The 16,729-nt window shown below is 38.3% G+C and overlaps 1 protein-coding gene across 1 annotated transcript in view; it reads left to right on the top strand.

Annotated features, from left to right (window-relative positions):
* The window catches only part of TSPAN8 (tetraspanin 8), a 30,110-nt gene extending 15,394 nt beyond the window's left edge, over positions 1-14,716 (top strand). Inside the window, exons 3-8 of the mRNA XM_037132164.2 lie at positions 1,329-1,466; positions 3,896-3,970; positions 4,070-4,177; positions 7,117-7,251; positions 10,058-10,141; positions 14,428-14,716. Coding sequence (XP_036988059.2) covers positions 1,329-1,466; positions 3,896-3,970; positions 4,070-4,177; positions 7,117-7,251; positions 10,058-10,141; positions 14,428-14,481 — 594 coding nt within the window. The 3' untranslated portion in view covers positions 14,482-14,716. The remainder of the gene's footprint in view (positions 1-1,328; positions 1,467-3,895; positions 3,971-4,069; positions 4,178-7,116; positions 7,252-10,057; positions 10,142-14,427) is intronic.
* Positions 14,717-16,729: the final 2,013 nt, after the last annotated feature.

The raw sequence follows: 16,729 nt of genomic DNA, 5'->3' as shown, positions 1-16,729 counted from the left end.
TACAGATCTTTGTTCTAAACCTTTGGCAACTTCGGCACATTCTTTCCTACTTATTATCCAGTAAAGGTTCCTTCTAGGCTATGGATTGCTTTCAAATGTCATTTAAAATGTAAAGATCATTCATACTTGTGGGTTTTGGTTTGTTTACTTGTTTGTTTGTTTTGGTATTTCCTGTTAAGGGAGCTGAGCTACAATAATATGTAGAAGATTCTAGGAGAAGAGTCTCTCTGAGTTAGTATAAGAGTTAATACTCTACTTAGAAATAGAAATAGAAACAAATAGAGGTTATACAAGAAAGATGGGCTACTTGGGGCACTCAAGTATAACACAGGCACAAGGTTTCACTTTTTAGTTACTATGTACTTCTGGATATATCTAGAGGGCAAGTGGTAGATCGAGGCTAGGTGTTATGAAGGTGAAGAAGAGTATGTGTGGGAAAGAAGAAATAAATTATGCAGGTTGTATAACCTGCCTACCACAAAGGGCCCTGTGCTTTTTCCCTCAATATCATGTTACTTAACAGTCAGGCAAAATGAAGAGTTTTTGGAAGACTCCATGTACTATATGTTCCGGGAACAAGGAGATAGAATTGACATGGAACATCAGGCGCTAGACTATTTTTTCTTAGTTTAAATTTTCTGTTTGTTTTGGCAGATGTATAGTCCTATGAAATTACCATTATAATAACTATATAAAGCATTTTATTAAGCCATAAATGTTTCCTCATCACTTTCCTGCAGGGTTAGTTCCCCCCTTCCCTCCTTTCAAGCTAAAAGTCAAGCCCTGCTCTGATTTCTATCACCGTGGCTTAGATTGGCCTATTCTTGATGATCATGTAAATGGAATCACACAGCAACCACTCTGTTGAATATGGCCTACTTAGCTCATAATGCTTTTGAAGTTCAGTAATATCGTTCGGTCCATTGCTAGTTTGAGGAATTTGGGCTTTATAATTAATTTAATTACCATAAAAGCACATGCATTACAATATTACTCTTATGTACAAAACACAAACAATACAAACCAAAGAGCCCATCGTGGGTGCAAGTACATGTAAAATAATTGGTGTTTTAAAAGGCTATTACATTGCTTCCATCCAATATTCAATATATCACCTTAGAAAAATATAAAGTTGGAAACATTGTTCAGACAAGTAAGACCTTAATAGAATGTAACCTCATTGAGGGCAGATGTTTTTGCTGGTTTAGATCACAGAAGTATCACTAAAGGTCCCAAAACAAGGCCTGGATCATAGTAGGTACCTAGTGGATTTCTGTTGAATAAAAAACATCAAGGAAAGGGATTTTTCTGTTTTCTCTTGTTTTCAGCTTCTCAGCAGTGGGGAATCTGGCATGAACCCTTACATTGGTGTGAATATCTTGATTGCTGTGGGTGCGACCATCATGGTTCTGGGGTTCCTGGGATGCTGTGGTGCCGTAAAGGAGAGCCGCTGCATGCTTCTGCTGGTGAGTTTCCCAGGCAAATCCCAGCACCCATCCCCGCTATCTGCCAAAAGGACTTGCCAAGAGTGATGCCACTCTAACTTCCATTTAGAGGGGTTGATGTGGAAGCTGATGTGTTTAGCATAGATTAGGGCTACCCTGAGGGAAGACAGATTTTAGCCTCCATTTATTCACTAGTACTGAGTACCTGCTACATGCCAGATACTGAGCTAAATGATGCAGAGACATCAAGACCATTAGAACCCATTAGGGGAGACAGACAAATAAATCATTAGGTACAGTTGGAGTGGCCCACAAAGAAAATGACTCACAAAGGATATTGGAGGGAACTTCACGGCAGAAGCAGAAGTGAGTAAGGTGTTTGTACAGGTAAAGTCATGATAAGCTTTTGGAGGGGTGTGAGGGTGGGCAGGAAACCTGGCTTTTTGGAGGAACTACAAGGCCTTGAGTATGGCTAGAGTGGCAGAGGCTATTTTTAGCAAATGATGGGACATGGGTCTGATTATGTACTGTGGCAAAAATTGTATTTAATGGTAAGAAAATTGTAAGGGAGTAAGATAATTGTATCTGTTACTTAGAAAGCTCCAAGGAAGATGGATTGGGTTGGGAGAACCCAAAGACTTCACTTTTAAAATACATAGAATAATACGGATATACAGTTCCATCTTTAGTTTTCTGAAGAAATTCTATACTGCTCTCCACAGTGGCTGCACCAGTCTGCATTCCCACCAACAGTGCACTAGGGTTCCCTTTTCTCCACAACCTCACCAGCACTTGTTGTGTGTTGGTTTGTTTATGATGGTTTGCTTTTTGACCCAGCAATTCCACTGCTGGGATTATATCCTAAAAACCCTGAAACACCAATTCAAAAGATCCTATGCACCCCAATGGTCATGGCAGTGTTATTTATAACAGCCAAGTGCTGGAAACAGCCTAAGCACCCACCAGTAAGTGAGTGGATCAAAAAATGTGGTACATTTACACAATGGAATACTATGCAGCAGAAAGAAAGAAGGAGCTCCTACCCTTTGCAACAGCGTGGATGGAACTGGAGAGCATTATGCTAAGTGAAATAAGCCAGGTGGTGAAAGATAAATACCATATGATCTCACCTGTAAGTGGAACCTAATAAACAAAACAAGTGAGCAAAATATAACCAGAGACATTGAAATAAAGAACAAACTGACAGTGACCAGCAGGGAGATGGGAGGGAATAATGGGAAAGAAGGGGAAGGGTCAAGACAAGGAACATGTATAAAGAATCTGTGGACAAGGGTAACGGGGGAGGGGTCAAGTGTAGGAGGGGGTGGTGATTAGAGCAGGGGAGAGCAATGGGGAAAAAGAGGGATAACTGTAACTGAACAACAATGAAAAAATATATTTTAAAAGAATAAAATAAGCCAGGCAGTGAGGGACAAATGGTATATGATCTCATGTTTAACTGGAACATAATCAGCAAAAGAAAAAAAGCAAACAAAATATAACCAGAGACATTGAAATTAAGAACAATCTAACAATAACCAGAGCTGGGGGGACAGTAGGGAGAAGGGTTTTCAGGAACTGCTATAAAGGACACATCGACAAAACCAAGGGGGGGTGAAAGCAAGGGAGGGAGGTAGGTTTGGAGGGGGTGGGGGAAAATGCAGACAACTGTAATTGAACAACAATAAAATAATTAAAAAGAAGAATGAATATAGGAAAAGCATTAAGTATTCCTTAGATATAAATCTGACATAAGAGTTTATCAGAGTTTACCTAAACTTGTTTCTCTCATGAAATAAATATTGTGTCAGTCCCTGAAAAAAAATTTTGTTAAGTGTTTGCTTAACTTAGGGAAAATAGGGACAGAGTTTTAACCACCATTATCATTTATAGTGGTTGCTTTTAGATTACTAAGGCCTCATTTGCCATTGAGAATTTAATTACTTGAAGAGTTTACTTTTAAAAAATTACTTTGTGGGCTGTATTCTCCAAAACTGTGATTTCATCAATCTGAGGCAGGTTTCAGGAATCTACATTGACCACAACACCCTGGCTATTCTGACAGTGGCAGCAATATTGTTTTGCAGTCAGTTCTGAAGTTTATTCTGAAGTTTGTGTTTGATAAAAAAAGAGGAGAAAGATAATATTCAGATAATTTCATCCACGTTTTTAAACTTCCCATTCAACATCCCACTGATGCCTACAGTTCTATAAATAAATTTTCTTTTTAACTACTTTCTATGGCCAGTCTTTAGAGCAAATATTTCCGAGTAGTAATGGTCCCAAAATTTGCTTTTGGGGGGCAAAGGGTAGAATAAATAAAGAGTGTAGTTAAAACTTCAAATTGTAATATGCTCCAGCCTGCAGAAAGGAGCATCATGCTGAAATGTTCCAAGGTGTTACTGAATGCACTGGGGATAACATATTCCTTTTTGTCTTTTGTCTTTTAGTTTTTCATAGGCTTGTTTTTGATCCTGCTCCTTCAGGTGGCAGCAGGTATCCTAGGAACTGCCTTCAAGTCTGAGGTGTGTATACAGATGGTATTTGATAATTTTGGAAAAGTCTGAAAAATAGATATACTACCTTCTGGCATGAAAAATTTAACAGTATTTTTTACTTTTCAGTCTGAGAAAATTCTGAATGAGACTCTCCATAAAAATGTAGAGCTTTTGAGTGCAACAACTGAAAATGCAGAAGTATTCCAGAAAGCCCTGAGTGAATTTCAAGAAGAGGTAATTAAATTTTGTAGGTCATTTGGGCGATTACACATAGTTCTTCTGTGTTTACTTCATTTTTAACAGGTGGATTTCTGAAAGGTTGAAAAATGTCTCCATTTTGCAGATTTTGACTGATTATTCTTTTGCAATGCAATAAGAAACATCCAACAATATTTCTATTTTTTCCCAGGCATCTTACAAAGTTCTAAAGCAGTTTAGAAGGACAGAGATTAAGATGATATGTTTATGACAGATTAAGCCACAATTGGGCCAAATGAATAATTGTTTTAACATTTAAAGTGTGTTTAGGGCATTTGGAGAGTCAATCTCTCCTCCCTGCATCCCTGCTCTCTTGCCATGACTGTTCCCTCATAAAGATAATACAGCAGCACTTACTAGGTACCAGGCTTTACATTAGTAGCTCACTTAAATTTCAACTGTATGAGGTAGTTGACATAGTTATCCTCATTATCCCCATTTGACAGGTGAGGAGGTTAGGGCTTGGAGAGGTCTGACAGCTAACGAATGGTAGGATTGGAATCTGAACCTGGATCTCACGAGTTAACTCTTTAATAAGTACACAAGACCCTCATTAGTTAGTTACTGCATTTTTCAGACTATAAGATGCACCCTTCCCCCCACAATTTGGGAAGAATAATAATTGCTAATGCCGCTGTTGAGTTCTGTTTGTATTTACATTGCTGAAATATGTTATTTATGTTATGAAATATTTTACCTCCTTCCTTCCTTCCTTCCTTCCTTCCTTCCTTCCTTCCTTCCTTCCTTCCTTCCTTCCTTCCTTCCTTCCTTCCTTCCTTCCTTCCTTCTATTTCTTTATTTCTTAATGCTTCTTTGTAAAAAATATCCAGCCTTGAACTCGGGCTGAGGGACCTGGGCTCCACCACACATGGACAGAAGTTCTAGAGACCAAGTGGCTTTCTCTTTAGATTTCAGGGAATTTCCACACCAATTCCCTGCTAACGTACCTAATGGAATGTGCCCCCATGGATTCTTGGTGATAACTGTCTAGAGATTGTTGTCTCATTTCCCTGCATAGAGCCTTGTTCATCTAGCTGTTATAACTCTTTTAACAAGTGCTGACCAACTTCTTCCCCAGCTGCTCCCCCATCTGATCTGGTAACCAGATAGCATGCCAAGTTCAGCCATTCTACCTCCCTCCTAGTCTTCTCTAAGTATGTCCCCATCTATACCTCCCTAAGGAATCCCGAGGTACGTGGTGGACCCATCTGTGAGTGCATATAGTGGGATTTATGTTCTTTTGGTCTGGAGTATATATTTTGATGACTACTATTCAAGATTATTTAATAAGAAAGAGTGAACAATTAACAATGTCTATCATGGGAACAGAAAAGGGGGATATTTCAAGATAGCCTTCTTTGCTAATATTGATTGAACTTGGGAGCAACTGAAATCACCAGCTCTTTGTCATACAAATGCCTGCTGAGGTATGTACAGGGTGGGGCAAAAGTTGGGTTACAGTCGTTTATACGAAAAATAATACGATAGTTAATGAAGAAGAGCACAAGAAGAAACTGTGTTTCGTGTACTCACAGGTATAAAACTACTTTTGCCCCACCCTGCATTTGTGCAATTGAGTCTTTGAGCCAAAGGTACAAGACGTTATATCCGCCTCAGTTAAACTTGCTAGTTTAAGTCCATGTTTTGAACTCTCTTCGGAATTCAGTTCTGTCCTCCAGTGTACTAATCATCATCCCCAGTTCTGTATCAGTTACAGAATTGAAAAATATTTTCCATATCTTTATCTAAATTACCGCTATCAATGTTGATAGGTCACATGGGGTGAGAGCATAATGGAATTCACAACAGCCGCAAAACAGGAACAACCAGAACAGTTGACACATACTGAGTGCTTTCTAGAAGCCAGCCCCTGGGTTCAGCATTTCATATTGTCACATGTGTTTTCTCATTTTTATCTTTACAACAAATTTGCAGATTGATACTATTATTGGCAACTATTACTATCTGTATTTTACAGATGAGGAAACTGTGGCACAGAAAGTTTTGAGTAACATGGGTAATGTGGTCACCCAGTAAGGGAACGAATGCTCTTTCAATATTCTGGCATCAAAACGCATCTGAGCCTGGAAAACACCCAGTGTTGGTTCCATTTTCTTCAGCTATTTTGCTCTACCTTTCTGCATGAAGAGTTTTCTCTTATTCTATTGAAGCAAATAGGACAAGATGAGGAATAATAATAGTTCTCTCTTGCATCTAACAGCAAGGACGGTATACTGAGGCATTGGGCTTACCACTTCCTTGTTGTTCTTCCCCAAACCTGATTGCAGATCCCCTCAGTGTTTCCCCAGGCTTCCGTTTATTCTAGGCTTTATCCTTTCTGACATTATTCTAAGAGTTTCAGCTCTCATTCGTGCCCCTTTCCCTCCTGTGCGGATGTCCAGGTGGAATTTAATCTTGTGGGAGGCCCACTGAACACGTCCTCTGGCTTCAGAGAGGCCGCTCAGCCTTTTTCTCTTAGCTTCCAAAAGTGATCAAAGATCATGAGATAGAAATTTCGTTTTTGAAACCTCTCATCTCTTTTGAGCAAAAAGTCTTTTAAGCGCTTTTGACTGTCTGGTGAACTCTTTGGGAGATTCTTTCCTAAAACCTGAGATGAGTAATCTGGTTTTGCTCCTCTTTTGTCATTAAAAAGTATATTATGGTGAGTTTTGCATCTTCTCTCCAAGTTCCTCAGACTTTTGCTACTGCAACCTATTTTTCCTTCTTTAATATTAAGACCAGAAAGGAATATACCTTCATGTTTGCTTCTTCATTCAGAGAGGTAGGTGAAAATACACAATATTATAGTATAAGAAACATCTTAATAATAGTTTCAGGAGAATATGGTTCAATGTATTGACACTGTTTGTATCTTCTTTACTGCCTGCTTTTAATGCTTATTTTTCATCAAACAGTTCAAATGCTGTGGTTTGGTCAATGGACCTGCTGACTGGGGACAAAATTTTGAAAAATACTCGAAGTCCTGTGAATGTCCAGATACGCAACTTGCTTCTTGTATAAGTTACGACAACAAATATGTTTACAATCAGGTAAGAACAAATCAGCGTTGGCACAGTAAGTGGTTCTGTTCCTTTTTTCTGTGTGGAAGTCTTTTAAAAAATTAAATTGCAGCAATTATAATAGAAATCATAATATAGAAAAGTCCCAGGAATTCCCAAATAAAAAAATCTGTATTTAAAGATAAAAGCTTAATAAAAAAGATGAAAGTATTTTATTCCTTCTATGAGTCTGGCGGTATTTAAACACAGCTCTCATGGATCAAAGTAACGTCAATGCTACAACGGGGAGATGGAGTACAAAGTAACAGTGAGAGTGTATTTTGTTCTCTCTTTGGTGACTTTCATCTCTTTTCTCCTCTATGTTTTTCTATTTTAGCATAAGTTCTAGAAATCCATATTTTCACTTTAATTTTAAAATTAAAACTTTTTTTCCTAATCAAATATCCCTTCTCTCAAGTAATCATAGAGGTGTAAAGAAATGTTCTGGTTTTTAGGAGTCTCAGCTCTGGATCGTCAGTTTACTTACTAATTTGCCTAATTAGTGCTCCAGTTTAAAAGTCGCCTCAGACATTTAAAGTCCATGGAAAAAGCTGGGTTTATCTTTTATGTGTTGTAGACGTCATATTTATTATGTCACTTGTGGATGGCAAGATGTGAATGTCACATTTCTTACAGCTTAATTCATCAAATATTTATAATGGGAATCATGATATAAAAGTCCCAGGAGTTTCCCACTTCCTAGGTGCCAGACCTCCTGCCAGCCGCTGGCACCCAATTCCTGAGCAGGGCACAGCTCCTGCGCTCACGGAGCTGACGCCCAAAGAGGGACAAGAGGAAGACGACCGGGCAGCTTCGGTCCCATGAACTGTCCGTGTTTCTTCGATAGGAGCAGGCACAGTGTTCACAGTTTAACAGATGGCTCCTAGAGGGCAATGACATCTGTCTGTTACTGCAGGGTTCTGTGTAATTTGTTCCTCTTGCCTGAAAGGAATGTGTACAAAAATGACAATTACAACTAATGATGTTCATGTTTCATTTATTCGCAATTACACTTCAGTGCCTATTTTGTGTCAGAGAGACCCTTACTAGAATCAGACATACTTCTGGATCTTCTAGGAGACTATAGGGAGAGAGACCTATAGCAGCTATTATAATTCATAAACTAGTTTCTGTAATATCTTAAGATTATATTCAATCTAGCATTGGCTTAATAATGGCTACTGAGGTTAATTATATATCAGGAAATAGAAAATATCTCAGGAGAAACATGACTCTGGCTGACTCACATCCCTTTTACTAATCTTATCAAAATTAAGGAGGCTCTATTTTGAAGGGCAATTGCTGTTACTAGTATTTAAAGTTAAATGTGGGGGAGGAATTATGTGTCAGAATACAGAGTTACCATGTCGTTCATTGTCCAAGTAATATCAGTAAAAAAAATACGTTGTTACTTTTTTGTATTCCTTCCTGTTCCCTCCTCCCTAACTAATGTTAGTGGCACAATATCAACAAGGAAGAGGGAAGTAAATATAGTGTAAATAAATGTAGTTTCCATTTAGAGCAATAAGGAAATTAGTAAACTCAATTGCGGATTGCTGTCTCCGGTTAAAGATTCAACACAAAGATTTTTTTTCCTCAGGGAACATTTTGAAAATTTCTATTATTATCCTAAAAATAATAGACATTCCCTCCACATTTGCACATAATTCAGCTGAATACAGGCTTATAGTTGTACCAGTTTCCCAAAAGGAAAGTCATAAATTCGTAAAATAGTTCCACCTGCCGTGCATTACTTGCAAGAAGCCTGGAAAGAAAGAAAATCTGAACTGGCCATAATTTGTTTCTTTTTTCTCTCCTCCTTTTTGACAAGATAACCAGTTATCTAGAAGGGAAGGCAGAGAAAACTTGTCAAGCATAACAAATGTGACCCAGTAGATCATCAGTCTCCTAGTTAACCCCAGATAATGCAATAATTTCTTCTAACGTTTACTGCTTTGGGGCAGATGAGAATGGAGAAACCCATTCAGAAATGAAGGAAAAAAAACTGGTTTCACTAAGCCTAATGGAGAACTTCTATTTTATTTAACAAATAGCAATATTTTGTTAGCCCTTTGCATGTGTAAGACTCTCATGGCAAAGATATATTTTCTGGCCATACAGACCATAGAACTATTACATTGTGTAGTATTTTTCATTTTTAAAATTACTCATATAATTTACAATTTTTGGAATTTTTAGGTTGGTCTGAAATGTTTTAAGCTTGGAATTGCATGCTGGTTTGAGTAAATTTCGAAATAATGTGGTAGACAGGTAATTTCTCAGATTCTCTTTTTTTTTTATCTAGGTTAAAGACCTAATAGTGGACATATGATTGTTTTTATTTTTAAGGTAAAAATAAACCTGATATGTATTAGAAAGGGATTTTTGAAAAATCCTGTAAAATTGAAAACTTTCACGATAATTAGCTGAAACCCCAACCAGGGAATCCTGCCATAGATTACAAGCCTAAAAAAATACACAGTCAAGGTGATAACAGCTCCAAGATCGTCAGTTAAGATAAAGTTGTTATTTATAACTAAAGATCCCTAGATTCAGCAATGACATAATTGAAGCAAAATGTTGCCCCTTAAGTGCTTTCTAATATATGAACGAACCACGATTACAACCTTTCAGAGGGTGGAGGAGCTTGAAGTAGAGGAAATAATCCAGTTCCTTTTTGTTGACTATGTTTTTTGGTAACAGTATAAAAATATCAACCCAATGGGAAAAAAAATCTTAATTTAAATAATATAATCAAAGTTGATTAAAGGTAACTTTTTTATGTTTTTTTTAACAGCCATGCATTTCTTTTATAAAAGACTTACTTAAAAAACATATTATCATAATTATTGGAATAGCATTTGGACTGGCAGTTATTGAGGTATAGTATATTCTTTCATTATTGATTCTTTATATTGAATTCCTTGCTTGTCCATTAATTCTCCTAACACATGTTTATGGTGAGCCAGGTGAGCACTCAGTGCTTCTGAACGGCACTGGGTACCAAGTCCCCAAAGGCCAGGGTCACCCTCTACCCACCTTGGGATTGAGGAGGGGATTACCATTTTATGCACTGAGCAGTGCTAAGCCTATTATTTCTGAATGATCTGTCTCCTGGGAAATAGAAGTTGAATTGATAACTATATTGCTCTTAGTCCCAGATATCTTTTCTCATTGAAAACTAACACAAGAGGTAAAGTTAGAAGACAGAGCTCCAGACAGATCCAAAACACAACCTTTACATTTTCTTATATTGCCTCCTGATTTTGCAACAGAAAATAAAAACTGAACTCAAGAGTGTGGGGAGCTGTTGTCCTGCTATTCTATTCTAGAGAAATCTAACAAGTTCTAAAAATTCAAAACAGTTGCCTTTGATTTTGTCACTGTAAGGACTATGGACTCATTTGGAGAAGTTTTAAAGGAAGCTGTTTTTGAGGTTTATGTATTTACTCTCATCTATTTGATTATTGATGTTGATGGGCTTTCTTGGCATTTTTTTAATATACAACACAATTTTATTTATTTTTTAAGAGAAGGTTTGTTTGTTTGTTTATTTATTTATTTTAAATAGTTGTTCAAGCACAGTTGTCTCCATTTTGCCCCCACCACTGTTCCCCGCCCCAGCCACCCCCACCTCCCGCCCTTGAGCCGACCCCCTTTGGCTTTGTCCGTATGTCCTTCAGACATGTTCCTTGACAGACCTTCCCTTGTTTCCCCCTATTATCCTCTTCTCCCTCCCCTCTGGTCACTGTCAGTTTGTTCTTTATATCAATGTCTCTTGGTGTTTTTTTAAAAGAACCTGAGTGATACCTTTCACACAGCCTAAAAATCTTTGCCAAAAAGATGAAATAAAACTATTTCAGAAAAACATTTTTGAAATCACCCTAGATCTTGGAGCATTAGATATCAAGTGAGTGACACTCATTAGCATCCTGATCGGGGTAGGGTGTTGGCAAGAATCCTAACCATGTGGGGGGGTATCTTTTCGGTTAATGTCTCTGAGGGCTGGTTAGCTCAGTGAGTGACCACGGTTTCACGCTCATGGAATGTCGGACAGTGCTCCCCTTAGGATTTCTAGTAGCTTTTTACTTCTTACTTGTGCCATACTACTGCCAGAAAGGAATTTTAGCAGAGATTGAAGCAATTTAGTGTTCTAAGTGGTCATTTAAGTTACTGGTGGAATTACCCAGCCAACCATTAGAACCAGCCGTAAATGGGGTTGTTGAGTATTACTTGCTGGTAGCCAAGAATAAGTCTAAACATGAAGCATTCTCTGCTGGAAACATGGCCGTCTTTCTTTATGTCTGGTATGTGACCAAAGTTGAATGGTGCTGTGTATCAAGTCTATTTCTCTCAATTCTGCCTTTTGTCAACTGTCGTTATTTGTCTGCTTTGTATTCTTTAAGATTTTATTTATTTTTAGAAAGAGGGGATGGGGAGGGAGAGAAACATCAGTGTGTGGTTGCCTCTCACATGCCCCCTACCGGGGACCTGGCCTGCAACCCAGGCATGTGCCCTGACTGGGAATGGAACTGGCGACCCTGTGGTTCAAAGGCCCACACTCAGTCCACTGAGCTACACTAGCCAGGCTCTGCTTTGTATTCTGAGTTAATTCTAGTTTAGAAATACGAGCTAGTGGCCATTGCGAGTGAGGAATCACACATGTATAGTCATACATTTATAAACATAAATCACACAATGCCTGTTGCTAGGCTAGACTTTAAATGAATGACTGAAAGAGCAGGCTTTAAATGAAGTATTTATTACAAGTGTCAAATTCCATGTTAGACTCAAATTGACTATGACTGGCTACAACCCAGATGGTTTTAAGAAGCTTCTTAAAAGGAAAGTCATAGAAAATAAACACATAATCAACTGGGGAGATTGATATTGCTCATACCATAGTTAAAGGCATTGCCAAGAATCTAAATACATCTAATTCAAGGTAAGAGTACAAGAGAAGTACCATACTCTATGAAATTGGTATATCCATGTGTTGTTACATATTTAGATATGTTATTGGTTGTTCTAAAGACATGGTTAGGGAAATACCTTAATAAAAACTTTTTTATAGGTGTGGAACTTCCATATGTTAATATCATAAAATATTACATTTTTTAGTTATGCCAGTTAAGTATGATTTCTAGACCATATGTAGGTATGATAGTTGGTTCAAAGAATGGTAGCTTTGAAAACAGTCTTCTGATATTCAGTCTATAAAAATGGATCCAAAATAATGTACATTGGTATGTTTTATAGTCATTAATCCTAGTTGCTTAATATTTAGGCCCATTTTGAAGGCTTAACACTTAGGCCTTGTTTCCCAAATTCAAGAAAACACAAAGACTCATAGAGAAAAAAAATTCCTTTAATAAATATTTTAAAGAGAAAAACAGGGACAAATATCTCCATGCAGGAAATACAGTCAAATTACAAATCTCCATAACAAATCATGTGAAAGAATTTATCCTCCGACATTTAAAGCTTTGGCGTCAGCCTGTTCAGGAATGGGCTCTGATGGAGGGCTGGTAGTTATTTTCAAGGCTCTGCTAAGACCACATACCTGAGGGATTCTTCTTATACCTGGATGCTATGGATCTATACAAAATGCTGGAATCTTTAAGGGTATTTTATTTATAGACATTTTTGGAGTTCTCATTATTCCAAGTTGAAAAATCAGGCTACCATATCTCTCCTTATTTGACTAGAGCAACTTACAAGCACAAAAAATGATCAGTACTTTCTCCTCTCATTTCAGCTGAGGATAAAAAAGCCACTCGCACAGATAGTCATCGCCATGCACAGTACAAGTTTTCCTGACATGATCCCAGGAATACCACAATTCATAGAGAAACGATAATTTCACATTTTTTAGACTGCTCCCAAATATGGGAACGCATGCGCATTACTTACAGCAAGTTGATCCTAAGTCTTTGCATACATTACCACACACTGAATCTCTTTTCAGTTACTGGCTATTTTTATGAACAATGATAAATTTTCTTCTCAGAGGCAGTGAGATGCAAAAAAGTGGGATGTGACTGTCTAGTCTGCTGATAGATGGTGGGCTTCTCTTTCAAGAGTGTGACAGTGAAAGATGATAGTTGCCTAATTTCAGTATTTTGCCCATTTTCTTTACTCTTTCCTGATATTTGTCTCCCAGACTTGTGGCTTGAGACCAAGTCAGAAATGCTAAATTTCAAGGCTTTTTGAAGTCATTCTGAAAGAATGACTTTGAGAATGCTCCGAAAATCTTTTTTTGCAGGGTATTGATGTTTACTTTTTTTTTTAAGAAGACAAATATTGGGCAGTAGTTCTCATTTAAAATGCATTTGCAGAAAAGAAGTACTAAGCAGGACATCTTAAAACAGTAGGGCCACTTGAGATGATGACTCAGCACAAATGGCAGCTCACCCTCCTCCTGCCTGTCCTCAAAGCAGGAGGAGGGTGAGCTGCCATTTGTGCTGGATTTGTAATACACATCAGTCTTTCTACATCAAACAACATGCAAGCCACCAACTGCAAAGACAGTAAGGGCAAGTTTTAGCGTCCTTTTTTCTTGGTAGAGCCACTTAATGAGCTGGACACTATGCCCCAGATTTTCAGCTGTGTTTTTTCACTTCAAAGAAAATTTCTGAATTAAGCTTATTCTCTATAGATTTAGAAGTTTTTAAAGAAAAAAGTTACCTTTTTTTTCATTCCTCTTGGCAATGTCTAACTATGGCAAGTGAAATTCTAGGCTCCTTGACTTCCATGCAGGTGATCTAAACCAGATGATCATAACACTTTTCTGGAAGCAACAGGTATGTTGAGTGGTCAGAGGCCTGAGGTCTTCTGAACTCTAGGGCAGACACCCCCAGAAAGGTGTGTGTGTGCAGAGGGTGGATGCTCTGTGGCAGCTGCTACTAAGCAACCAAATAGGGCAGTTTAGAGGTGGATTGGCTAGCTGAGAACCCCGATTAAGACACATAATACTCAGAGAGCTTTCTTAATGCTCTCTTGTCCCACGAGAGCCTCTAATTTCTCACGAAGAGAGGTAGATGACTTAGATAAATAAGATTTAGACTGTCAATAGCCAGAATCTTTTCCTATATAATGTTCTGTCTGTTTATAACCTCCAGAATTTTCCCTTAAATTCCATGTTAACTCTATTATTTTATTTTCTAGATACTCGGTCTGATATTTTCTATGGTCCTGTTCTGCCAGATTGGGAGCAAATGAATCTGTGGATTTGTCAAGCTATCATCAGTCATACTGCTTTGAAATTTTGCTTTGGCTTTATGACCTTAAATATATGAGTGCTGCATGCACTAGGAGCAGCTGTCCTGTTAAAATTTCTCATTTAGCTAGGCTACGTCTTCCAGATGTGTTGAACATATTTAGGACTCAGTAATACTAGGCAAATGATATGAATGTACATTTTTACTCAAAATAAAAGTAACTTTATTTATATTGATGCTTTTTATGTGTCTAATCACTATGCACAGGGCCTCCTGTGCTGAAAACATTTCTTCCGGAGCCACCCCGTGGACCAGTCTTCGTCTCTGAGTGACAGTTTGTTCAGGCAGTGCGCCTGGGCTTCTCAGAAGCAGCACTTGGTTTTGTGTGGCGTATCCCCCACTAGTAATGAGATTAAATTAAACCTCAAGTTGAAAGGTTGAGAGGGTTGCCCAGCTCTTTTCTGTTTATGCCACCGTATACTCATGGTGTCTCTCATTCCTCTCTAACTATTCTGGGGACAAGATGACATGAATGCCATCTTTTCAGCCACTAAATCTTTGGTTCCTCTCTGGACCGTCCTCTGGATCATGGTTAGAATAGTTTCTATCTTTCTAGTTCTCACAGACATTTTTACATTTTACCTTTTTTTGAGGTATAGGATACACATAATAAAGTGAACACATCTTAAGAACACACCTGTGGAAGCACTATGCAGATCGAGATGGAGGGCATTTCCAGCACACCAGGATGCCCCTTGGAGTGCTAGGGCCGGCTCACACCGACCTGCCAGAGCAGACTGTGTGTGTGTACACCCCTTCCCAACTCTGTGATCAGTGACGTCACATTGCTGTCTTGGAATCCACCATGGGGGGAGTGTTCACACCTTGGAGACTGGCAGGGATTCCGTGGGGCTTCCTTTGAGAGCTGATTGTTAAACACGTACTACTATACTACTGTTCTCTTCTCAGCAAAAGCTTCTCCAAAGACTACCACTCTTCTGAATTTTATGACCATAGATTCACTTTGCCTACTCTTTAACTTCCTATAAATGGAATAGTAAAATAGGCACTCTGGCTTCTTTTTCCTGAAAATTTTATTTGTGAGATTCATCTATATCACTGCATGCAACCAAAGTTAATTCTCATGGTATGTTGTAGTTCATTATACAAGCATATATCACCACTACCCATCCTCCTGCTGATGAGCATTGGCTTTGCTTCCAGTTAGGCCTTATTGTGAATAAAGCTGCTAAAACAGTCTCTTTAAGTATGTATATGTGCTCATTTCTGGGCAGACATGCAGAAGTGAAATTGCTTCATAGATGTAATAGATTCTGTCTAGATATTTTCTAAAGTGGTTGTACTAATCTACACTCATACTAGAAAAGAATGATAGATTCAGTTTCCTCTTCTGAGGAGAAGGAAGAAGAAAGGTGGCCATTGTCCCATAGTCAGAATGACCAGTAAAGTGTGGAAAACTTGGGCCACCCTGGCTGGCTGAGACAGCCTGGGTCTGTGCTGGCCTATGATGTGGAGGCGGCTGTCTGTGAGCACACCAGCCCCCAGAAACCGTACCAAAACTGCACTTTTCTTATATCATTTTTTCTTACCAAATCCTTATGAGGAAGATACTATCTTTCAGTATTCTCATTTTGCTGGTGAGAAAATAGAGAATCAGAGCTCTAAGCCCAGAACCAAACTTCTAGTGATTGGTGACACTAGGGTTCAAACCTTGACGATGGTCTCCCCAACCCTGGCTGAGGATCACGCTTAATTTGGCTTTCCCATGATATGTCTATTAATAAATTTGCTATGTTTTATAATTACCTGCAACTCCTTAAAGGCATTATTTGTTATTTGTCATTATGTCCCCAGTACTCATTAAATTGCTTGGCACATAATAGGCACTTAATAAATTGTAGCTAAAAATAATACTTAGATTTATTGAGAGGTTATTATGTGCCTAATCTAAGCCCTTAGCATAGGGTAACTTGTTTAGTCCAGAATGACCGTCTTAGTTTAGAACTATTATTAGATCCAATTTACAGATGAGGAAACCAGGGCCCAATGAGGTTAACTAACTTTTTTTAGGTGAGGTGGCCAGTTAAGTAGGGATGTTGTGATTCGGTCTAAGTGACTGAAAAACCTTTGCTCTTTATGTCACATCATTCTACCCTGCCTTACAGTGTTATTGGGAGAAATAGATATGGGAGTGAGTATGGAAGTGCACAAATTCATATTTCATGGTA

Source organism: Artibeus jamaicensis, unplaced genomic scaffold, assembly GCF_021234435.1.
Source record: "Artibeus jamaicensis isolate MK-2021 breed Jamaican fruit bat unplaced genomic scaffold, CSHL_Jam_final contig_233, whole genome shotgun sequence".
Lineage (NCBI taxonomy): Eukaryota > Metazoa > Chordata > Mammalia > Chiroptera > Phyllostomidae > Artibeus > Artibeus jamaicensis.
Note: the sequence above shows the minus strand (reverse complement) of the source record. Positions and strands in the feature narration are given on the sequence as shown.